Below are 26329 nucleotides of genomic sequence, written 5' to 3'. Positions count from 1 at the left end.
CTATGTCCCGCCTCTATCCTTTGACTGAAAGTGAACGTGAGGCCTATCTGTGGCGTACCGTGGATTCTTTAATCACTGCGGTGACTAAGAAAATGGCGTTGCCGGTGGAAGGTGGCACGGCCCTAAAGGACGCCCAAGACAGAAGATTGGAGGCGGCCTTAAGGTCGTCCTTTGAGGCAGCTGCTTTAAGTTTGCAGGCCTCAATTTGCGGCTCCTATGTGGCCAGGGCGTGCCTGACTATGGTGCAGCGGGCTTTCCCCTCGGATCTTTCCTTGAGGGCTGATTGGCCGGCCCTGGAATCGGGCTTAGCCTATTTGGCAGACTTGCTGTATGATATCTTGAGGGCCTCAGCGAAAGGCATGGCTCAGACAATCTCTGCGCAGCGGTGGCTTTGGCTGAAACATTGGTCTGCTGACCACGCCTCTAAATCCCGCCTGGCTAGATTGCCTTTTAAAGGCAAGCTGCTCTTTGGGGTCGAGCTGGACAAAATCGTGACCGATCTCGGCACATCTAAGGGCAAGTAGTTACCAGAGGTCAGGGCTCGGGCTAGTACTTGCCCTGGTACCTCCAGAGGACGGTTTCAGGAAACCCGTCGGTACCGCCCGGGCAGGTCGGGCTCCTCTGCCCCCTCTTCCTTCAAGAGGAACTTCTCCCCCAAGCAGCATTCCTTTCGCAGAGACCGCCGTCCCGGAGGTGCTCCCTCCGGTCCTCCCCCAGGGTCTCGTACCCAATGACGGGGCCTGGGTCCACGCCCCAGTGCAGATTGGAGGATGGCTGTCCTCGTTTATGGGCGAGTGGACCAAAATAACTTCAGACGCTTGGGCGCTGGTAGTCATCAGAGATGGCTACAAGCTAGAGTTCTGCCGACCCTTAAAAGACGGGTTTGTACTCTCTCCCTGCAAGTCTCCGGTCAAAGCTGTGGTAGTGCAGCAGACCTTGAACAATCTGATCCGCCTGGGGGCGGTCGTTCCGGTGCCAGAAACTCAGCTTGGCAAGGGATGTTACTCCTTTTTCTTTGTGATTCCAAAGAAAGGAGGTTCTGTACGGCCTATCCTCGACCTCAAAGGGGTCAATTGGGCCTTGAAAGTTCGGCACTTTCGCATGGAGACCCTCCGCTCTGTTATAGCGGCAGTGAAGGCAGGAGAGTTCCTGGCATCCTTGGACATCAAGGAAGCGTACTTGCATATTCCCATCTGGCCTCCTCATCAACGCTTTCTGCGTTTTGCAGTAATGGGCCGACACTTCCAGTTCAGAGCCCTCCCGTTCGGTTGGCTAATGCTCCGCGGACCTTATCCAAAGTAATGGTGGTCTTCGCGGCCTTCCTGAGGAAGGAAGGAGTTCAAGTCCATCCTTCTCTGGACGACTGGTTGATCCAAGCCCCCTCTTATGCAGAGTGCGGCAAAGCTGTGAACCGGGTGGTTGCTCTTTTGAGCTCCCTGGGTTGGATCATCAACTGGGAGTAAAGCCAGCTGCGCCCGACTCAGTCCCTGGAGTATCTGGGAGTTCGATTCGACACCCAAGTGGGCAGAGTGTTCCTGCCAGACAATCGGATTGTCAAGTTTCAGGCTCAGGTGGACTAGTTCCTAGTAGCCTCTCCTATTCGGGCTTGGGACTACGTGCAGCTGTTGGGCTCTATGCCGGCCACGATGGAAGTAGTGCCCTGGGCAGGGCTCATATGAGACCACTACAACAATCTCTGCTGCTGCACTGGACTCCGATGTCGGAGGATTATGCTGTGCGCCTTCCCTTGGACCCAGCAGTGCGCAAGGCGCTGAGCTGGTGGACGCAGACAGACAAGTTGTCTGCAGGAATGCCTCTGGTGACCCCGGAGTGGATTGTCGTCACGACAGACGCCTCTTTGATGGGCTGGGGAGCCCACTGCTTGGGAAGGACAGCGCAGGGGCTCTGGTCTCCTGCAGAGGCAAGTGGTCTATCAACCTCCTGGAACTCAGAGCCATTCGGTTGGTGTTGTTGGAGTTCATCCCGGTACTGGTGTTGAAGCCTGTACGGGTCCTGTCGGACAATGCCACGGCTGTGGCCTATGTCAACCGCCAGGGAGGTACCAAGAGCGCCCCTATAGCCAAGGAGGCCATGAATCTATGCCAGTGGGCGGAAGCGAACCTGGAACAGCTGTCAGCGGCCCACATTGCCGGAGTCATGAATGTCAAGGCGGACTTTCTCAGTCGCCATACCTTGGAGCCCGGAGAGTGGCAGCTATCTGCTCAGGCGTTCTTGGGCATCACGAAGCACTGGGGCCAGCCGAGCCTAGATCTGATGGCGTCATCGGCCGATTGCCAAGTGCCGCGCTTTTTCAGCAGAGGACGGGACCCTCGATCCCTGGGAGTAGATGCTCTTCTCCAACGGTGGCCGACACAAGAGCTTCTCTATGTGTTCCCGCCCTGGCCCTTGTTGGGCAGGGTGCTAGACCGGGTGGCAAAGCATCCCGGCAGGGTAATCCTGGTGGGTCCGGATTGGCCCAGACGTCCCTGGTATGCGGACTTGTTCAGGCTCTCAGTCGGCGATCCTCTGCGGCTGCCAGTGGAGCAGGGCCTGTTACATCAGGGTCCCGTGGTGATGGAGGATCCCTCCCCCTTTGGTCTTACGGCCTGGCTATTGAGCGGCAGCGTCTGAGACAGAAGGACTTCTCAGACAAGGTCATCGCCACTATGCTGAGAGCGAGGAAGCGCTCTACTTCTACTGCTTACGCCAGGGTTTGGCGTATCTTTGCAGCGTGGTGTGAAGCAGGCTCACTTTCTCCCTTCACTGCTCCAATTTCTTCAGTGTTGGCGTTCCTGCAAGAAGGTCTGGACAAAGGCCTGTCGCTCAGTTCCCTGAAAGTTCAGGTAGCGGCTCTGGCTTCCTTCAGGGGCCGCCTGAAGGGTGCTTCCCTGGCTTCGCAGCCAGATGTGGTGCGCTTTCTCAAGGGAGTTAATCACCTGCACCCTCCTCTGCACTCAGTGGTGCCTGCGTGGAATCTCAACCTGGTGCTAAGAGCATTGCAGAAGCCGCCTTTTGAACCCTTGTCGAGGGCATCTCTGAAAGACCTGACGTTGCAAGCAGTCTTTTTGGTGGCTACCTCTTCAGCCAGAAGAGTTTCCGAGCTCCAGGCACTCTCGTGTTGAGAGCTTTTTCTGCAGTTCACTGAGGCAGGAGTGACTTTTCGCACAGTGCCTTCCTTCCTGCCCAAGATTGTTTTTCGCTTCCATGTGATTCAGCAGCTCTGTCTCCCTTCCTTTCGTAGGGAGGTCTACCCAGAGGAATACTCTGCTCTCAATTTCTGGATGTGAGACGAGTCATCATCAGATACTTGGAAGTGACCAATGATTTCCGGAAATCGGATCATCTGTTTGTCCTGTTTACAGGTACTCGTAAGGGTCTGCAGGATTCTAAGCCTACAGTGGCAAGATGGGCAAGGAAGCCATTGCAGCGGCTTGGGTGGCCGCGGGGAAGGCCCATACCTTTGTCAGGCATTACCGCTTGACTGTGGCTGCTCGGGCGGAGGCCCGGTTTGGAGCTTCAGTGTTGCGGTCAGGGATTTCTATGTCCCGCCCTGGGTGAGTACTGCTTCGGTACATCCCACCAGTCTATGGATTGATCAGCTTGATGATATGGAAGGTAAAATTATGTATCATACCTGATAATTTTCTTTCCATTAATCATAGCTGATCAATCCATAGCCCCTCCCAGATATCTGTACTGTTTATATTCTGGTTGAATTTTAGGTTCAAGTTTAGCCTTCAGTTACTTCAGGAGGACTTCATGTTCAAGTTCTTCTTTCACTTGGATTCTTCAAGAGTTGAGACGAGTTTGTGTTACAGTGAGCTGCTGCATTCCTCTCCCCTCCGTTTTACGGGGCTGGATTGAGATTTAAATTCTGCCGGCACTCCCTCCCGCTTCGTGCGGCTGTAGGGCAGCTTTGTACCCCTCCCGCTTCGGCGGTGTTAGGGTCAGTCAGCTCCTCCCGCGGTTGCGGTTGCAGGATAAGCCAGATCCCCCCGCATCGGCGGGTGTGGTGTCCCTCCCCCGCTCCGCGGGGATGAGCTGGATGGATTCCCCTCCCCCACTTGTGTGGGGATGAGCTGGGTTAATTCCCCTCCCCCGTTTCGGCGGTGGTGAGCTGGGCAGAGTGTCCCTTCGTGGGTGTAATTCTCTAAGTGCTGAGTCCTGCGGATGGAGCTTTGATATCGACATACTGAGGAGTTTCCGGCAGCACATGACCACATATAGGGAGGCAAAAGTTTGCTCTCTATCTCCACCTGCTGGTAGATGGACACAACCCACCAGTCTATGGATTGATCAGCTATGATTATTGGAAAGAAAATTATCAGGTATGATACATAATTTTACCTTGAAGAGGTGGGCTTTAAACAGAGATTTGAAGATGGGCAGGGAGGGGGCCTGGCGTATGGGCTCGGGGAGTTTGTTCCACGCGTGGGATGAGGTGAGGCAAAAAGGGCAGAGTCTGGAGTTGGCGGTGGTGGAGAAGGGTACGGAAAGGAGGGATTTGTCTTGAGAGCGGAGGGTACGGGTAGGAACGTAAGGGGAGATGAGGGTTGAGAGGTAAGGAGGGGCTGCAGATCGAGTACATTTGTAGGTTAGTAGCAGAAGCTTGAATTGAATGCGGTACCTGATCGGAAGCCAATGAAGTGACTTGAGGAGAGGGGTGGTATGAGTGTATCGGTTCAGGCGGAAGATAAGACGTGCGGCAGAGTTCTGAACGGACTGAAGGGGGGATAGGTGGCTAAGTGGGAGACCAGTGAGGAGCAGGTTGCAGTAGTCAAGGTGAGAGGTAACGAGGGAGTGGATGAGAGTTCGGGTGGTGTGCTCAGAGAGGAAAGGGCGGATTTTGCTAATGTTATAGAGGAAGAAGCGACAGGTCTTGGCTATCTGCTGGATGTGCGCAGAGAAGGAGAGGGAGGAGTCGAAGATGACACCGAGGTTGCGGGCAGAAGAGACGGGGACAATGAGGGTGTTATCAACCGAAATAGAGAGTGGAGGTAGAGGAGAAGTGGGTTTGGGTGGGAAGACAAGAAGTTCGGTCTTGGCCATGTTCAGTCTCAGGTGGCGGTTGGACATCCAGGCAGCAATGTCGGATAAGCAGGCCGATACTTTGGCCTGGGTTTCCGCAGTGATGTCAGGTGTGGAGAGATAAAGCTGGGTGTCGTCAGCATAAAGGTGATACTGGAAGCCATGAGATGAGATCAGGGAGCCCAGGGAAGAGGTGTAGATAGAGAAAAGAAGGGGTCCAAGGACAGAAGCCTGAGGGACTCCAACAGAGAGCGGGATAGGGGTGGAGGAAGAACCATGAGAGTGTACTCTGAAGGTACGATGGGAGAGATAAGAGGAGAACCAGGAGAGGACAGAGCCCTGGAACCCAAAAGAGGACAGTGTGTCCAGAAGTAAGTTGTGATTGACAGTGTCAAAGGCGGCGGATAGGTCGAGGAGAATGAGGATGGAGTAATGACCTTTGGATTTGGCGAGGAACAGGTAATTACAGACTTTGGATAATGCCGTTTCTGTCGAGTGAATTGGGCGAAAGCCAGATTGAAGCGGATCGAGGATGGTATGAGAGGCGAGAAAATCAATGCAACGGCTGTGAACGGCGCGGCGCGTTCAAGTATTTTGGAGAGGAAGGGTAGGAGGGAGATGGGGCGGTAGTTGGAGGGACAGGTAGGGTCAAGTGAAGGTTTTTTGAGGAGAGGTGTGACAAGAGCATGCTTGAAGGTGTCGGGGACAGTTGCGGTGGAGAGAGAGAGGTTGAGGATATGACAGATGGGAGGGATGATAGTAGGAGAGATGGTGACAAGTAAGTTGGTGGGAATGGGGTCTGAGGAACAGGTGGTGCATTTCGAGGTGGAGAGAAGATGGGCGGTTTCCTCTTCGGTGATATCAGGAAAAGAGGAGAAGGAGGCATGGGTTGATTGGTTGAGTGGGTGATTGGTTGAGTGGGTGATAGGATGAAGAGGAGGAGAAGGTTTAGAGGTGAATTCGAGGTTGATCTTCTGGATCTTGTCGCGGAAGTAATCAGCCAGTGATTGAGGAGAGAGTGAGGGGGGGATGAGAGCGGAGGGCACTTTGAGGAGAGAGTTGAGGGTGGCAAAGAGACGACGAGGGTTAGAGCTGAGGGAATTAGTCAAGTGAGTGTAGTAGTCCTGTTTGGCGAGGAATAGGGAGGACTGGAAAGAGGATAGCATGAATTTGTAGTGAATGAAGTCAGTATGGGTGCGAGATTTTCTCCATAGGCGTTCAGCCGATCGGGAGCAGGAGCGAAGGTAACGGGTGCAAGGGTTAAGCCAGGGCTGGGGAGTAGTGCGCCTTGTGGGATGGGAAACAGATGGTGCAAGGGTGTCTAGGGCGGAGGAGAGAGTGGCATTGTAGTTGGAAACAGCCTTATCGACGGACTCGGAGGACGTGATGGACGGGAGGAGATCAGAGATACTAGCAGATAAGGTGGGGGGGTCAACAGCCTGGAGATTCCTGGAGGTAGTGGTTAGTGTTGGGCGGGACTGAGGGGGAGGGTGATGAAGTGTGAATGTGATCAGGTGATGGTCAGAAATGGGCAGAGCAGAGACGCAGAGATTAGAGGGCGAGCAGGTAGAAGAGAGGATGAGATCAAGACAGTGACCAGATTCGTGAGTAGGGGTGGTGGAGCTCAGTTGGAGGTTGAAGGAGGAGGTTAGGGTGAGGAATTGAGAAGTGTATGAATTGGATGGGTTATCAGTGTGTATGTTGAAGTCACCAAGAATGAGGGATGGGGATGAGGGCTCAAGAAAAACGGAGAGCCAGGCATCGAAGTCAGTAAGGAAGGAAGGAAGGGAGGGACTTGTCAGGGGGGCGGTAGATGACTGCAACTCGGAGTGGCAGCGGGTAGAATAGACGGATGGAATGGACTTCAAAGGATGAGAAGCAGTGAGACTGTGGTAGGAGGAGGGGTTGAAAACTGCAGGAGGGCGAAAGTAGTAGGCCAACGCCACCACCGCGGTTAGCTGAGCGGGGCGAATGGGAGAAAAGGTAGCCTCCGTGGCAAAGGGCTGCGACTGAGGCAGAGTCATCGGGGGTGAGCCAGGTTTCGGTTAGGGTGAGCAGGTGGAGGGAATGGGAAATGAAGAGATCATGGGTGAAGGTAAGTTTGTTGCAGATTGAGTGGGCATTCCATAGGGCACACGAGAAGGGGAGGGAGGAAGGGGGGAGGAGGGGAATGGGGATGAGATTGGAGATATCGCGGGAACGTTTGCATAGATGAGACGAGGACGAGGACATGTGTGGTGGACCTGGGTTGTATACCGCACCAAAACCTAGGCTCTGCCTATAGAAACATGATCAAACCTTTTCTTTCCAACTGTTTCTTTTCATGAGAATATCTGAAATCCCAGAATACAAAGAGTTAGAATAGTCAGAGCCGTAGCGAGGGGAGCTGACACCCGGGGCGGGTTGCCGCTGCACACCCCCCCCCCCTCCGGGTGCAGCACGGCGCACCCTCCTCCCGCTGGAGCGCACCTCCCCCCCCCCCCCCCCGGAGCGCATACCTGCGGCGAGGGACAGGCGGGAGGGCTGATCCGCCCCGACTGCACGTTGCTGGGGTGTGTTGGCTCCGCGCTGGTTCACTGCTCTTTCTGTCCCGGAACAGGAAGTAACCTGTTCCGGGGCAGTGCACCAGCGCGGAGCCGACACCCCCCAGCGGCGTGCACCCGGGACGGGCCACCCCCCCCCTGCCCCCCCCCTTCCTACGCCACTGAGAATAGTCCAACTGAGATATAACCAAAGTCTGCACCAACACTGCAAATTGGCTTTCATGGAAGTATGGATGAATAGTCTTCATCTGTCTTAATTTTAAAAAACAAAAACACTTTTTATATAAATTTAATTTGGGCTTCACAGGTTCTCCACTTCATTCAAATCAGGAATATTGTTTGTTTTAAGCATCTCCAGCTGAGAAAGAAAGCACCACAGGTAAAAGACTAGAAAACGGAAAACTTATTAGCAAGATATGGACTCCAAAACTAAACACAGTACGTCAAGTGTGGTATCTCCAATGATCTGTACAGGGGCTCTATCACATCCTTTTTTTTTCTGCTGGTTGTGCTTCCTTCCATGCAGTCTAGCATCTGTCCGGCTATGGTCACGGCCCCATCTCATTGTTTTGCTACCTTGACATCCTGAGACACTATTATGACCCCAAGGTCTCTCTCCTGATTTCATAGACAAATTCTGTAGCTGAATACACCTATGCTGAAGAGCCCAGATCAACTCGTTAACATCAATCATGTCTGAGAATTCTTCCATTTGTATAGTGTTCAGGAACAGATCGGAAGAAATTAATCTAAATATTTTCAGCATGCTAAAACCCACATAAGCTAAGACATCCAGCACTATGCATTACAGAACGCTCATTGGGCCTTGTCCATGGTCCCAAACCATGTGAAAGTAAACTAATGAAAATCTAGGCTGCACTTTCAGCAGGAGGTATTTGCTTTTCTGCTTTCCCTATTCTTATTTCAACAAAAGACTCTGCCCTGAAGGCTCCCTGAGTGTACTGTGTCTGAGTCAGCATCTGACCCAACCACTTCCTGGGACCCTGACCTCAGGGGTATCTGGAAACAGGTGGGGAGGTCCTAGCAGAACAGACGGCAGAAGCTTAACAATGGCACAAGGCTGCCTAATTCTGAAGTCCTGTCAGGATGAATTTAACAGTACCATCTGGCTGTCATTTGATAAGGAATGAAAAGGGATATTTAGCTTGATATTGATTAATGGTGAATACTATTACTAAGCAAGACAATAACCCAGAGCTCAGGTTAAAGTTATTTATTGAAGAATGGATCAGTATAAATTACAATTACTGTTGCAGTCTGACTGACTGACACATAATAATATATATAGTTTTGGCTCTGCCGTTACCTCCTGCTCTTTTCATCATCAATTCAGCTGGTGGATCATAAACCTTCATTCCCAGCTACCTGGGATTTTTCTCCCTCATATTCACATATGACACCTACCTGACACCTTTTTTTCTCTCTTCCCTTTCTTAATCTCTACATAACACTAAGTGTATCTGATATCATGTAATGACAATGTCATAACAAACTCTGTAATCCACATTGAGACTGCAAATAGGTGGGAAAATGTGGGATACAAATGCAATAAATAAATAAATAAATATTTTCCTAATCCAATCAGCCATGGCTGGAAGCCACAGACTATGATTCCCTATGATACCAGGGGCCAGATTCAGTAAATGGCACTCAGATGTAGGCGCTGAAGAGAATCCATGCTAGGCACTATTCTATAAAGGGCGATTAAGGGCAGATTCTATATAAGACGCCTAAAAAAAATCCACGTGGAAAACATTTCCGCCTAAGCGTATTCTATAGGCAGAGCCTAGGTTTTGGTGCGGTATACAGAATACGCTTAGTTAATGTCCCAGTGCCTAAAACTACGCGCCTCCATTTACATCAATGAAAACGTGGCGTAAATCCCTGCGTGTAGATTTACGCACAGTGGGCCATGTCCTATAACTATGTGCATAAATTTTGGAATACCCACAAAACGCCCATTTCCTCGCCTCTTTTGAACTGCGTGCATTAGAATTTGGGCGCAGTTTATTATAGAATATGCTTAGTGAGTTGTGCGCGTAATTATTGCCTGTTAGTGCTTATTGTTGCTTGTTACGTGCTGTTATCAATGCTGATTAGCTTGTTAAGCCAATTAAGTTACACGCGTTGTTATAGAATACGTCTGAATCTTGCTACGGATCTCTAGGCACGCTGTGTAGAATCCGGGGGCACGAGGACTTATTCCTGCTGAAACCTGGAGGAAGCACTGACATGCACCTCATAGCAAGTGGGCATGTAAAAAGCCCTGTTCTATAACACTGCACCCAAAGTTTGAGAATGCCCCTGACCCCGTCCATGTCTCTCTCATGGCCATGCCTCCTTTTGAGTTGTGCACAAGATAAGTTAGGCGCACAGTGTTATAGCATAGCGCATAGGCAGATCCAATTGTAAGTCCTAATTAGGGCCAATTAACATCAATAATTGATTGCTAGTGGCTCATTAACTATTTTGTGCATTCGTCTTGGATCTGTGCCCAAATTTAGGCAACCTTTATAGAATCCAGGGTTAAGTGTCGCCATTGAGTGATGGCTGGCATTTTCTCCCTATGGGCTTGAATGTTGCCTCTACTGTGTAATTAGCTCCAGCTGTCCTGGAACCTGAACTGTTATTGGGTAGGACCAGATTTATATCTATCTGAACGGTGGAGCACGGTCGCTGGACCACTGGGCGAGCCCAGAATCACATATATAAAAATAGTAGAACAGATATTAAGTGTTAATCGCAACAAAGAGACAGAGAATTGAATCATCACAGAAAGGGAATTAATTTAATTAGGATGTGTATATATAATTTATTATCAGCTCCTTGATAGCAAACTTGTTGTACTTGTACCATATAATTTATAAGGACGTGCACAGATCAAATGTTTTTGGTTTGTTTTCAGTTTCTTTTGCCTTCTTAAATAAAAAAAAATTTAATCAGTACTAAAGCTTTTTTACATGCACCAAATGACAATGCACATTAAATCAATTTAGGGGTACGTTTACTAAGGTGCATTAGCGTTTCTAACGCACCTTTAATTTTAAGGTGTGTTAAACGCTAACACACATATACTTTTCTATGGGCGCATTAGCGTTTAACACGCGTAACCCATTTACATGCATTAAAAACGCTAACGTGCCCATAGCGCGCCTTAGTAAACATAGGCGTTATGTGCAGTAAATTCTTTAAGGCGCAGTAACAAACTTTTTTTTCTTTAAATAGCATCACTGAATATTAAGGCATAAATAATCAAACCACCCATGGTGAGGCAAATTCTGCAGCTAGATAAGTTTGCCACCATAATTCACATGTGTAGTTTTCTCTTAACTACTGCACCTCAAAGTAGCAGCACAAATGTCAACCTGCTTTTCTGTAGGTACTTTTTTTTTCTTTTTTTTTTTTAGGAAAAGTAGGTGCATGGTTAAGACAATGTGCCAACTTCCCTTCCCTGCCTTTACTCCCACCCCAGTAACACTGAAGCACCTGGGTAAAAATCACACATTGTTCCTATACACACACAGGATGGGCAATAATCTAACAGCAGTTTACCAGGAAATGTGTATTCAATTATTGTCTACCCTTTGATATGCATTTTCTGATCATATTTCAGATTTTGCATTGTTATTTATTTATCCATTTAGAGGTTGCTAGTTGAATCTTACAGTTGTTTGGGACGATTCAGAAACCCAGACACGTCAATAAAATAATCGCGTATCTGGTTCACAATTATTATTTTTTTTAAAGTTCTTTAAACCCTCCTTTTCAATAAAGGGACACAAGACAGGGGAGTCTATAAGCCCTCGCAGTTTCCAGATGTTTCTCTGCTTCCAAGTTACACTGAGGTAATGAGGAGAGGACGTAGCCTATCATAGAACTACTTTAATCTCAAGCTGTTCTCTTGGATGTACCATGGGTGTTGGCCAGTGGTGTGCTGGTGCCAGTTTGAATTTTGCAAGCCGGTTGTTTTGTTTTGTTTTTTTGTTACATTTGTACCCCACGCTTTCCCACTCATGGCAGGCTCAATGCGGCTTACATATTACAGGTACTTATTTGTACCTGGGGCAATGGAGGGTTAAGTGACTTGCCCAGAGTCACAAGGAGCTGCCTGTGCCTGAAGTGGGAATCGAACTCAGTTCCTCAGTTCCCCAGGACCAAAGTCCACAACCCTAACCACTAGGCCACTCCTTGAGCCCTCTGGTACAGGTTGTGGGACAAGAAGAGAAGGAAGTGACCTGCTGCACAGCAGGTCACTTCTTCCCTCCTGCGCCAGCTTAGACCCAACTGTTTATGTGAACCGAGATGCCGCAGTTCACATAAACAATTGGATCTAAGTCGGCACAGGAGGAGGAAGTGACCCATTGTGCAGCGGGTCACTTCCTCCTTTCTATAGCCAGTGGGGGAGGGGAAGAGAGAGTGTATATCCCTCTCTCACACCCCACCGTGGTCCGGCAGCTAAGCCCTCCCCCCGTGTTTACTTGAAAAGGCATCTCTTTCTCCCCTTCAGAGGTCGCCGCTAGCAGTAGCATTTCACACACTGCTGACGACGCCGCTCCCAAAGCCTTCCCACTGCCACATTCAACCCCTGCGGCAACAGGAAGTTATGTCACGGGAACTGACTGCGGTGGTGGGAAGCAGCCTCTGGAGGGGAGTAAGATGCCTTTACAGGTAAACACCGTTGGGGGGGGGGGGGGGGGGGGGGAGCTGAGCCAGTGTCTCAAACCAGCCCTAGGGTTTAACTGTGTTGTAAGAGGAAGAAAGTACTGACTTGCAGGATGGAGGATGGCAGGAGTGGGACATGGTTGCATCAAGCTCCTCAGAAGAAGTGCTAAAGTCAACCTCATGAAACTACAAAAAAGCTCTGATACATTCTTAGACATAATTAAGGGGAGATACTACTACTACTATTTAGCATTTCTATAGCGCTACAAGGCGTACACAGCGCTGCACAAACATAGAAGAAAGACAGTCCCTGCTCAAAGAGCTTACAATCTAATAGACAAAAAATAAAGTAAGCAAATCAATTAATGTGTACAGGAAGGAGGGTAGGTGGAGGCGAGTGGTTACGAGTCAAAAGCAATGTTAAAGAGGTGGGCTTTCAGTCTAGATTTAAAGGTTACCAAGGATGGGGCAAGACGTAGGGGCTCAGGAAGTTTATTCCAGGCGTAGGGTGCAGCGAGACAGAAGGCACGAAGTCTGGAGTTGGCATTAATGGAGAAGGGAACAGATAAGTAGGATTACTAAGAAGGATAGCAAAAGGGGTGTGTGCGCCACTGTGCCATGGGAAGGGGGTTTGGGGGTAGATAAGAGGGGTGATGTGCCAATGGGGGGGGGGGGGTTGTGAGCAGACAGATAGGGTGAGTGTGCCTTGGGTGGGGGTGGAGCAGAGTAAAACGGTGAATGTGTCATGGGGTGGGCGGATGGGGTTGGGGGCAGAGTTAAAGAGTGAATGTGCCATGGGATGAGAGTGGGGTTCCCAGGGTTTTCTTCCTGCGAAGCTTGGTAAGGAAAGGGCAGCGAGACTGTTGTTAAATATTTACCAGCACACCACTGGTGTTGGCATACAATAAAAATTATTATTTTTATTATTTATTAGTTACATTTATTGCTTAATGACAAGGCCACTGTGGTCTAAACAAGTAGGCCCAAAACCAAGCAGAAAACACAAACCAACAATAGAGGACAAATTCAATACAAATTGAAAAGACCTAAACAAGACAGTGGAGTCCTGCTATAATATTGGATTTAAGTTCTCTCATTTGCCAAGAGTTGCTGTGGTAGGGACAGGCAAAGTGAACCTTCATATCAAGCTCCCCAGGTGGCATGCAGAAACAGGGCTTCCATCTTCTACCTGTAGGAGACCCTCTCTTCTCTTGAACCCCCTCCCCCTAAAGCACACATCACCCTCCATACAGAAGGTGTCCCTAGGCAGGTGCCTGCATTAGTTAGTGGGAAGTCCAGCTCTGCATATTACCAGAAGAACTGAATCTCTGTGACTGTACAAATGTCTTTCTGTTTCCAGATACGGTTTCTGTCCCCACTCAATTTGTTATTTGGAGCTGGATTTTAGAATTCATTACTCGCCTTTCTAAATCCAAGCTCTAGCTGGCTTACAATGCAGGAACTGTAGTTAATGCCTGCACTACAGGATTAATTCTGTGATAAAGGCAGTGATGCCTGGAAAGGCGATCCTGTTCTTGCAGTTGCCCTAGTTTGAGAGGAGACATTAATTCTGGAGTTGATAATCAAAGACTTGGCTGGGTGTGTAAAAAGAGACAGTGCTGGGGGAGTTATGGGATATGGTTTTACTATGGGCTGTGCTGATATCACATTATCACTATTGGTCATTATATCTTACCTGTTTTATTTTGGGTTATGTAAATAATTCTACTGACCAATCTACCTAATTTCTTACACAGTAATATGTTAAATTAGACCACACCTCTTACTCTGTTTATGATTATACCTTTTGCAACATAGTGTAAGCCACATAGAGCCTGCAAATAGGTGGGAAAATGTGGGGTACAAATGCAGCAAATAAATAAATAAATAAAAATATCCAGTGCTATCTGAACAAAGTTACTAGGGATAAGGCATGCTGCACAAATAGTAGGTATAGAGTTATCCAAATAACTTTATCTGGATATGTAGGGCAACTTGGAGTGGAGGAGTGACCTAGTGGTTAGGGTGGTGGACTTTGCTCCTGGGGAACTGAGGAACTGAGTTCAATTCCCACTTCAGGCACAGGCAGCTCCTTGTGACTCTGGGCAAGTCACTTAACCCTCCATTGCCCCCATGTAAGCCGCATTGAGCCTGCCATGAGTGGGAAAGCGCAGGGTACAAATGTAACAAAAATAAAATAGATACTATTGGAGATTCTACATGGAATGTTGCTACTACTGGAGATTCTACATGGAATGTTGCTATTCCACTAGCAACATTCCATGTAGAAGGCTGCGCAGGCTTCTGTTTCTGTGAGTCTGACGTCCTGCACGTACGTGCAGGACGTCAGACTCACAGAAGCAGAAGCCTGCGCGGCCACATTGGTGATCTGCAAGGGCCGACTTCTACATGGAATGTTACTAGTGGAATAGCAACATTCCATGTAGAATCTCAAATAGTAGCAACAGTGGAGGAGTGGCCTAGTGGTTAGGGTGGTGGACTTTGGTCCTGGGGAACTGAGGAACTGAGTTCGATTCCCACTTCAGGCACAGGCAGCTCCTTGTGACTCTGGGCAAGTCACTTAACCCTCCATTGCCCCCATGTAAGCCGCATTGAGCCTGCCATGAGTGGGAAAGCGCGGGGTACAAATGTAAAAAAACCAAAAAACGTATCTATATAACTTAAGAACATAAGAGCAGCCACACTGGGTCAGACCAGTGGTCTACTATTTCCAACAGTGACCAATCCAGGTCACAAGTACCTGGCAGAAACCCAAATAGTAGTAAGATTCCAGGATAAGTCTGCAATGAATATGGGCCAGGGGCATAGCCGGACCTCAATGTTTGGGGGGGGATGGTTCTAGAGCCCAGAGTGTGTGGGGGGGGGGGGGCACAATTTGGCCTGCCTCCCTGCTGCAACCCCATATACCTTGGCTGGTGACATAAGAGCAAGCAGGGCAGGCAATGCGCAGGGGCTGAGGACTCCTGCCAGCCAAACCAGGTGCCCCCGGATCTAATTTGGGGGGGCCCAGGCCCCCAAGGCCCCCCTGTAGCTACGCCACTGCTTTGGTTGTACCACAGAAAAGTGGTATATCAAATCCATTGCTCTTTACCCCCATTATGTCTTAATGTGAAGTATATTTCATATTCCACTGTTCATTTGCTTTACTCAGTAACTGATCAACATTGGCCTGCTCAATGTATTGAAAATTTGTTGTCCTCAGGTGATAGCGCTATAATTTTATTTTTCTGCTCACATGAAAGATGTGCTTGCAAAACTTGTGACATGTATCTAGCCAATGGCCTGCTATTAACAAGTTTTTATTTTCCTTTTTGAACAGTACTCAGGTTTTCAACAAACAGCAGACAAGTGTTTTGTTTGTGGACATCTGATAATGGAAATGGTAAGTCCTTTAACAGAAGTATATCTTAGCATTTTCTGCTTTCTGACCTGCCCTTGTCAGTGAACTGGTTATTGCTATAAAGATTTTAAGTAATCTTAACTAAAAGAACGAGGAACAAAAATGTGAGGGCCAGCTCAGTGGCCATGTGGTGGTGGCTGTGTATGATTCCTGGCCCAGATGCTCTGTTTCCTCAGGCAGCTAGGGCTAGGTATGCTGCAAAAGCTCTTGAGATAGAGGGAGTCTCATTCATTGTGCAATAGCGACACCCAGTGGCTGGATTTTCATATTAGTTGACTTCTAGAAGGCTCTGTGGTCCCTGGTAGAGAACTACAATGCTGCTGGGAAGGGACTGTAAAATAGGGTGGGGAGGGGAGTTGCAATCCCCATATTGTACAAAGACTCATAGGGCTGCAGTCCAGAAAAGGTTAATTCCAACTGAGGTGAAAGCCTAAAGCAGCAGGTGTTTTTGTTTGTTTTTTATTTTGACTTTGATATACCCTTTCTGAAGTACAACCAATGCAGTTTTGACAATAATAAAATGCATAAAGGGAAAAGGGGAAAAGAGGAAGTAAGGAGGAAGAGAACAGAAAAAAAGAACACTGAAGAGGAGGAAAAAAGATGGAGGAGAATTCTGCTGAGTACCCATGTCATGAGACTAAGAACTCATAAGTACATAAGTATTGCCGTACTGGGACAGACCAAAGGTTCCATAAGCCCAGCATCCTGTTTCCAACAGTGGCCAATCCAGGTCACAAATACCTGGCAAGATCCCCAAAGAGTACAAAACATTTCATGCTGCTTTTTCCCAGAAATAAGCAGTGGATTTTCCCCAAGTCCATTTTAATAATGGTCTATGGACTTTTCCTTTAGAAAGCCGTCCAAACCTTTTTAAAACCCCGCTAAGCTAACCGCCTTTACCACATTCTCTGGTAATGAATTCCAGAGTTTAATTATATGTTGAGTGAAGAAAGATTTTCTCTGATTCGTTTTAAATTTACTACTTTGTAGCTTCATTGAATGCTCCCTAATATTTTTGGAAAGAGTATACAGATGCTTCACGTCTACCCTTTCCACTCCACTCATTATTTTATAGACCTCTATCATATCTCCTATGCCCTATTCCTACTTGTCAAATGTTGAATATTTACAAGGAGGCAAGTAAAACATTGGAAAGAGAAACACAAAATCTGTATTCTGGAAAACTACTTAACAAATGAAGGCTCCTTGATCCTAACATGCTGGGGTCTGTATTTCAAAATAGTATAATCAGAAGGGAGTTTCGTAAAATTGTAGCCTGTCATGTTTTAATGTCATATGTACAGTGAAATATGACATCTTCCATAGCCAAATAGAGAACTTGGAACAGAGAAATATTCCCATCATACCACTTATGGCTTTATTTAATTAATCATTTAACCAGCCAACATGTGACTAATCTTCTACTGAGCTACTGCCCAGATTTTTGTCTTTAAATCTGATACATGTTATGTTCTGTAAAACAGTGCTAAAGTTGCATGTGAATGACTGAACAACTCCAGTGGTTCGTTTTGCATGTTCTGCTCTCATCAAGTAATTGATCATAAATATAATAAAATAAAATAAAAATAAAATAATCTTAAACTAGTCTATGGGGTCGTTTTACAAAGGCGCACTGAAAAATGGCTTGCAGTAGTGTAGGCACGGTTTTTGGGCACGCACCGATCCATTTTTTTAGCAGGTCTGTAAAAAAGGCCTTTTTAAAATATTTTTACCGAAAATGGTCGTGCGGCAAAATGAAAATTGCCACGTGTCCATTTTGGGTCTGAGACCTTACCGCCAGCCATTAACCTAGCAGTAAAGATTCACGTGGTAACTGGGCGGTAATGATCTACACATGCCAGATGCCACTTGGCGCACGTCCGTTACGCGCGCCCGAAAATAAAAAATATTTTTCAGACGCTCGTATCGGATGCGTGCCAAAAATGAAATTACCACAAGAGCCACGCGGTAGTCAGGCGGTAACTCCATTTTGGCGTGCGTTGGGCGCACATAGACGCTTACGCGGCTTAGTAAAAGGGTCCCAATGAGAGCTTCTCCAAAACTGTAAAGTGTTACTGTCAAACTGTATATGAACGTCAGAAGTCTAAAACATAAGATTGGTGAGTCAGAGTAAATGGAGAAGGATAACCAATGGGACACTGTGATACCAGGATATAAACTGTATTGAAATGATTAGGCAGACTAAATTGGTAGAAGGGTAGCGCTAAATGTTGTTGACAGCATAGAGTCAAGTAGAATAAATGTCCTGCAAGAAACCAAATGCACTGTGGAATCTTGTGTACAAAATTCCATGTGTGACAAAGAATGTAGTAGTGGGGATATTCTACCACACACATGACAGGATCAAGAAAGAGACAGAAAAATTCTAGCAAAGTTTAAGAAAGCTAACAAGAGTTTGCAACCTAATAAAAATAGGAGCTTTCAATAATCCCGGTTTTGAATGGGCAAGTGTTTCATCGGGAAACACTAAGGAGATAAAAGTGGTTATTTTAGAAGCTCTATTCTTATTTTGGATGTTTGAAAACTGGCATTTAGATGTCTATATTGCATGGATGTCCAAATCCCAATTTTACAAAGACAAGATAAGGACGTCTAACACTGCAGTACGTCATAAGAACATAAGCTTTGCCATACTGGTCAAAGGTCCTTCAAGCCCAGCATCTTGTTTCCAACAGTGGCCAATCCAGGTTATAAGTACCTGGCAAGATCCCCAAAAAAGTACAATACATTTTATGCTGCTTATCCTAGAAATTAGCAGTGGATTTTCCCCCAAGTCCATCTTAATAATGGTTTATGGACATCCATATTGCAAGAGGCCATGGTCTAGGTGTGTTATGGGAGGGGCTAGGGAGGGCCCAAAATATGGACCTTTCAACTCTGATGTCCGTATCTAAAAAGATGGACGTTGTTATCTAGACCTGGTACTTGTTATGTCTAGGTTATAGAAATGTGCTCTGATTGAGCAGCTGCCCACTGAAGGAATTAAGGCCCCACATCTTCTTAAACCCCCAGAGGTTGCTGTACCCCTGAACCTGAATGTAAAACCAACAAGGGATACCAGGCTGTATGACAGCTTCAGGTACTATGGATATTCTTAAGAGAGCAGTGGGCAGATCTGAGGAGTAGCCTAATGATTAGTGCAGTGGATTAAGAACCAAGGGACCCACGTTCAAATCCCACTTCAACTCTTCCTTTTTTTTTTTTTTAATTGTGAGCCTTCCAGAGTCAGAAAAATACCTACTTTACCTGAATATAAGACACCTGCAAAGCCTGAAGGTTATTGAAATGATGTACATTAGGTGTTTTTCTGTTCCTGAAGGGCTCACAATTAAAAAAAAAAATCACGAACAGCTGAAGTAGGGTTTGAACCTGGGTCCCAACCCACTGCTCTGCATGGACTTCTATGTGTCCATTTTATAAGATGTTCTTGAGATAGAGGAAGTCTCAGCTATTGTGCAATAGTGACACCCAGTGGGTGGATTTAGGGTTCATATTAGCTGACTTCTAGAAGGCACTGTGGTCTGTGGTCCCTGGTAGAGAACTTGACCACATTTGGCAACACGTCGGCAGGTTGACTGATGATAACTGTTAGGGGACTTCCTTGAAAAAGCATTTAGCAAAACACGTGCCATGTCGGAGAAGAGTGTCCCTATAGCTGACTAGATCAAGAGCTCTAATTCTTAAGATGAGTATTAAGTAAAATTAAATATAATAAGAAAATGTGGTACAAACGCCCACGACTAAATTTACACACAGAGCACCAATATTCTGTAATTACACACGTAACTCAAAACCACACCTCCCGTTCCATCCTGAAACGCCCATGATCCTGCCATTTCCCCACCCCTTTATTTTTTAAACCGTGCATAAATTTTAGGCGCAGATCCCGCACCTAACTTCATGTGCATTAGTACCAATTAAATCTAATTAGTGTCAATAATTGCTTGTTAAAAAGATAATTATTGGCACTATTTGGCTCGTTATTTTATTAAATTGCACGTGCAAATCGGGAGCGTACCTAAATTTGCATACGCAAATTTTGGTGACCTTGTAAATATATGGGGAAGTACATGTGGGAGGGCAATGGGCATGGCTCCTATTTATGTGAGTAACTTACCGCATTTATATATAGTAGGCATGGTGATGCCAGGCTATGCCAGCATTCTATAATGGAATCTGGATGCCCATCACATAACATCAGGGCACCTAAATGGAGGTTCCCAGTTATAGAATTTCCTCCTATTCGTGTAATACCACTACATTAAAAAAAAAAAATGAAGTTAGACATTCATCACACAGCAGCTAGACTCATATTTGGAAAAGCAAAATACGAAAGCGCCAAACCCCTAAGAGAAAAACTACACTGGCTCCCCACTAAAAGAACGAATTGCGTTCAAAATCTGTACCCTGGTCCACAAAATCATTCACGGCGAGGCCCCGCTATATATGTCAGACCTCATAGACTTACCAACCAGGAACACAAAAAGGTCAGCACGCACATTCTTGAATCTCCACAACCCCAGTTGCAAAGGACTTAAATATAGATCAACATATGCATCCAGCTTTTCCTACATTAGCACGCAACTATGGAAAGCACTACCAAATGTCATAAAGACAATGCACGACCTAACAATCTTCCGAAAATTACTAAAACCCAACCTTTTCAAAAAGACATGCCACAATGATCCATCCTAAATACCAGACAACGAAACTTTTCCAGAACCAGACAAAACCGAACTCTCTATACCTGACTGCTTCAGTCACTCTGTCACTAATGAACGTTAATGCACTGCCACCTTATTTGTCACGCCGGAAATATACTGATTATCTCTAACTTACTCTATAATTTACTCTATCATTTACGAACTTTAATGCAATACCACTTTGTATTTCTCATTCCGGAAATTGCGATCGCCACTATGGCATAATGTAAGCCACATTGAGCCTGCAAAAAGGTGGGAAAATGTGGGATACAAATGCAACAAACAAAAAAATAAATAAATCACTGTGCTGGATAAGAGTGGACCTGCTCTGGATAAGAGCAGAATATAAATGGTGATACCAAGAGCCTTCAAAAACGGGACAAGTCTTTTTATTCCACAGCGTAGATCAATCTTGTACATCAGACTCAGTCTTGTATATCAATGACCTGCACAGCACCTGCTTCAGGGGTCGTTTGACCTGAAAAATCGATGTGAACATGCCTAGCAACCAAATTAAGGGCAAGAAATAGAACCTTGTCCCCCCTCTATTCACGGGTGGTTTAATTATTTATGCCTTAATATTCAGAGATTCTATTTAAACTAAAGAAAAAAAATCAACATGACAAGGGTCTATAGACATTATTAGGGATGTGCATTCATTAGCACACATTCAGTTTGTTACTGTGCCTTAAAGAATTTACTTCACACTAAATTGATTTAATGTGAATTGTCATTTCGTGCATGTTAAAAAGTTTTAATACTCATTAAATTTTATTTTATTTAAGAAGGCAAAAGAAACTGAAAACAGACCAAAAACATTTGATCTGTGCACGTCCTTATAAATTATGTGGTACAAGTACAACAAGTTTGCTATCAAGGAACTGATAATAAATGATATATACATATCCTAATTAAATTAATTCCCTTTCTGTGTTGATTGAATTCTCTGTCTCTATGTTGAGATTAACACTTAATATCAGTTCTACCATTTTTATATATCTGTCGGGTCATATACATCTTACTTTTGGCTGTCAAGATTTTTTGGTCCACCACTACTCTTTGGATTTTGTCTTGGGTTTCGCTTTTCTGTGTAGGCAGCAGGAAGTCAACCTAAAATTCAAGCTTCCAGGCAGTGGAGAGGCCATGGTTTCATTATTGCAGATTTACTTTTGCTTTTTTATCTTTTTGTTCTATGCAATTTTATATATATTTATATATATATCAAACATATAAATGCCGAGTGACCGTACTCACTTGCAAATGCGCAGTAGAGACTTCCCTCTCTGTCCCGCCCCCGCGTCAATAGGTGATGATGGGGGGCGGGACAGAGAGGGAAACTGCACGAAGGGGAGGGAACCGCCGAGGTCGCCACCGCTCCCCCCCCAGAGGTTGCCGCTACGGTGCCCCTCCCGGAGTCGCCGCTGCCGACAGCCCTCCATCCGGCCCGTCTCTTCGCTATTCAACTTACATCTCCGCAGCAGGCAGATCAGCTGAGCTGCCGTTGGCCTTCCTTCCCTGCCTGTGTCCCGCCCTCGCCGACGTTACGTCACACGAAGGCGGGACACAGGCAGAGAAGGAAGACCGACAGGAGCTCAGCTGATCTGCCTGTTGTGGAGATGTAAGTTGAATAGCGAAGAGACGGGCCGGGTGGAAGGGTGGCGACGGCGACTCGGGGGGGGGGGTACTGGCAGCGGCGAACTCGGGGGGGTAGGGGGCAGTGGCGACCCACCAGCCCATTTTAACAGGCTCAACGGCTAGTCAAACATATAAACGGCAAGTGACCGACTCACCTGCAAATGCGCAGTACAGACTTCCCTCTCTGTCCCGCCCTTGCGTCATGACGTCAGAGAGCAGAACAGAGAGGGAGTCGGACTGTTGGATGCCGCCGCTGCCTGGAAACAAACATCGCGCGAACCAACCTCCACCCTCCCCCCCATCCCCGCCGCCGCTCCCGCCCCCCTTCGTATCTGCAGCGCTTCCACACAGAGGTGAGAGACGCTGTCAGGTCAGTGCAGGGGGCCCGGCACAGAGGGGGGAGGGAGCTGCGGCGAGGAGGGTAGCTGGACATGGGGGGAGGGCAGGGGCGAGAGGGCATGGTTGCTGGACATGGGGTGAGAGCAGAGCAGAGAGGAGGGTTGCTGGACATGGAGGAAGGGGGGGAGGCCGAGGGAAAGAGGAGGGTTACTGGATATGGGGGGGAGGATCGGTGGACGGGGTGAGGCCAGGGGAGAGAGGAGGGCTTCAATACTAGCCCGTTTTTACGGGCTTAACGGTATATATATATATATATATATATATATATATATATATATATATATATATATATATATATATTCCTGATGATATCATCTGTAACCTGCCACTGCCAGACAGACAAAAATAAAACAGCTGTTTAAGCTGGACTCACTCATATTTTATCATTCTGCCAGATGTAAACAGCACACAGTATGTTAATGTGGAAGCCAGTGTAAAGGCCTTTCAGGAGGTAATGCATGTTACCACCCTAACCTAATTAGGGCTGCAACTTGTAAAAATGATTTTTTTCCTAACAGTCTGCCAGATTTTTACTGACAGCCTAAATATTTTACTTACACATATTTTACGGTAATTATTTTGTGCACAGCTGAACCTATTAAGCTGCGGTCTACCCATAATGCAACAAGGCATAGTCCCCAAATCCCAAGTACTGCAGCATCATAGGCCCCGAGCTCATGGCACAGAAGACACAAGCTCTGTAACTTGGCATTTTTATTGACATGAAATTATTTTTATGAATGAGTCATGTTCTGTTTGATTTTAAATGACCGTCACTAATTAAACTGACACTTGGCAACCTCTGGCCCTAACAGAGCAAGTTGCAAGATAAAGGCAAGATGTACTCACTGGTATTCTACTGTGTGAGGTAAAAAAAAAAAAAAAAAAGTAACCCCTAAGATTTTTTTGCCGTTTTCTCAGCAACCTCTTTGAATTTCAATGAGAAATGTTACATACTTATTTATTTGTCATACTTACATATTACTATTAAACAACATTTAATTATCTTAAGCTATGTTGATGTTACTGACATTTTAGCATTACTTCCTATTGAGTTTTGCACATTAAAAATATTCGACCTAAAACACAGCAGAATAACATCATTCAAACAATACAATTAACAACGTGTCAAAATTCTGCAGTCATTGTGAATGCTCAAAATATCCTCCTCCCCCCCCCCCCCCCCCCCCCCCCCCAATCTTTAACATAGGCCTTCAGTCAGTTTGGGAAGTTCTTAAAAGTCTTGTCGATTGGTAACATCATTCAAACAATACAGTTAACAATTTGTCAAAATTTTGCAGTCATTGTGAATGCTCAAAATGTCCCGTCTCCCCCAGCTTTAACATAGGCCTTCAGTTGGTTTGGGAATTCTTAGCAGTCTTGTCGATTGGTCCCTGTGGCAGGCTGTCCCAGATCATCTGCAGTGCTTCCTTGAGTTTGACGATTGTTTGAGTCTTTGGGTGAAGATTGAGATAGGCCTCCAACATTGCTCCCTAGCAATGACTGTGATGTCATTAACAATAAGCTAGAACCTTGTTTTTTTGCTTTTTTCAAATAATGGTAGTTTTACAGTGCAAACATTTTTGATTGCATGAAAATCGCTTTGTGGTCACAGTAAAAAGTCTGTAACTTCACCATGTTTAAAGATAATATGGTAACAAAAAGGGAGGAGGGGAATCCTCACGTACAAGAAAAGCAATGGACACAAAAAGTGAAGACGAGCTGAAGAGGAAATCAGCTTGATAATGACCCAACACAGCCGTGTTTCGGCATCAAAGCCCAGTGGGTGAGTCCTCCTGGGATGCACCCAAGAGGCCAAAAAGACCCTATTCTGGCTCCTCTGCTTGACAAAAATATAGATAATGACAAAATTATAGTGGAGAAAAAAAAGACCTCAGAACCCCAGCTCACCTCAGCCAACCTGGATTCACAGACACAGAGCCAATGCAATCATAGGTCAAGAAAAAACTTCCACCATAAAATAATAAAACTGAAATTCAATTATTAACTAGCAAAATATATGTCAGAATATACAGCAGACAAGAAAGCCGAAAATAGAGTCTTCAGAGATGCTTTCAAAAAGAGCACAGCTTCTGTTGTGCACACAAGATTAGATTCTATATATGGTGCCTGAAAAATCGTCGCCCAAAAAAATACACCTAGATTTAGGCACGGTTTATAGAATACGCATAGCCAGTTTATAGACTGTGCCTAGCAGCCAAGCCTGCGCCTAACTCTAGGCACGTCCATTTATGCCAAGTAAAACTTGGTGTAAATACTGGCACCTAAGTTAGGCACGGAGCAGGTGTATTCATAGATTTTTGGAATGCCCACAGTCCACCCATGACCACAGCCCATTTTTTGCAGCATGCATCAGAATTTATGCGCACCAGTTTACAGAATATGCCTAGCACGTTGTGTGCATAAATTCTAATTAATACCAATTAGTATCAATAATTGCTTGTTAAGTGGCAAGTAAATTGCACGCACAAATCCAGAATACAACCAGATTTGCGCATGCAATTTCAGTCAAGCTTCCATTGCAGTCCACACAAGCCATCTCAGCAACAAAGGAGCTTTTTCTTCACCCAACAGAAGCCCTGTTTCATCTAATAGCTACTTCAGGGGATACACAGCTACCATACTTAACTGAGACAATTAAACAGAGGAGCACACTTGGCGTGTCTCCATATGTTGACATGAAGGCACAGCTAGCACATCTCGTTACCAATGGTCTCAAAATTGTCACGGATAGCAAAAATATCCCGAGACATAAATATCCAATAACAGCAGGTAACACCTCTGCCACACATGATATCCTTCTGGGAATTGCCTGGACTCAGCCATTCACCCAATGTGATTACATTGAACTCAACATCACAGCAAAGGATCTCCACAGACAGCCAATCAGCAAACCCTAGAGTCAGAAGAGTGTTTTCCACTCAGCAGCTGCATTCAAGCCCACAGAGATGATCATCTTTAGTTTGAAAATCCATCTCTGCTCTTGCTGCCGAAAATAGCAGTGCATGTCACCCTGACGGGGAGACACATGCAACTGTTCCAATATCATACAGCAAAACATATTGAAGTCATGATGCGTTGACACATAGTGAGACACCAACGGTTTCATTAATTTATGAGAGGTCACATGATGCCCATCTAATATAATAATTTGTACCGTCAACGTTCTATGGCTGGCTGGCTGGGTTCATAACATCTTGGTGACATCAGCTCGCCTCCAGCCTTCCCTCTCATTGTCCCGCCCTCGCATATAGACGAAATGACGTCAGAGGGGGGCGGGACAATGAGAGGGAACACTGGAGGCGATGCGACCCCAGCCTGCCTGCCGCTGCTCAGATGGAGGGGAGGATAGAATCGCAGGACATCGAGGGGAGGGCAGGGCAGAGGACAATCGATGGACATGGATGGGATGGGAGGAGAGGGGAGAATCGCAGGACATGGATGGGAGGGCAAGGCACAGGACAATCGCTGGACATGGAGGGGTGGACAGAATCGCTGGATATCGAGGGAAGGGAGACACGGAGGGGACGGCAGGGCAGAGGAGAATCACTGCACACGAGGGGAGGGAAGAATCGCTGGACATTGGGGGGAGGGCAGGGGAGAGAGGAGAAATCGCTTTGAAGAGAGCCTTAAAAACATAATCACCATTACAAGATAGCCTTTTTGAGAAATGGGCCTTTTTTTACTAGTGTTCTATAAGATGAGATTTCAATGCCCGGGGTGTCTTGCCCACATATAACAAAGCACAAGGACATTGTAGCACATAAATCACATTGTTAGAAGGACATGTTGTTCTAGATGTCAAAGCAAAATGTCATGTTCCTGAATGTAGAAAAGCTGCAGATTCTCTCTCATCAGATCACACACATAGAACA

At 46.4% G+C, this 26329-nt stretch overlaps 1 protein-coding gene across 1 annotated transcript in view; it reads left to right on the top strand.

Moving 5' to 3' along the window:
- WTIP (WT1 interacting protein) overlaps positions 1–26329 on the top strand; it is a 238722-nt gene that overhangs the window by 167876 nt on the left and 44517 nt on the right. Inside the window, exon 4 of the mRNA XM_030204445.1 lies at positions 15595–15657. Within this exon, the coding sequence (XP_030060305.1) occupies positions 15595–15657 (63 nt within the window). The remainder of the gene's footprint in view (positions 1–15594; positions 15658–26329) is intronic.

The sequence above is a fragment of the Microcaecilia unicolor genome, chromosome 5 (genome assembly GCF_901765095.1).
Source record: "Microcaecilia unicolor chromosome 5, aMicUni1.1, whole genome shotgun sequence".
NCBI lineage: Eukaryota > Metazoa > Chordata > Amphibia > Gymnophiona > Siphonopidae > Microcaecilia > Microcaecilia unicolor.
The sequence above is the reverse complement of the archived record's forward strand: the minus strand, read 5'-3'. Positions and strand labels throughout refer to the sequence as shown.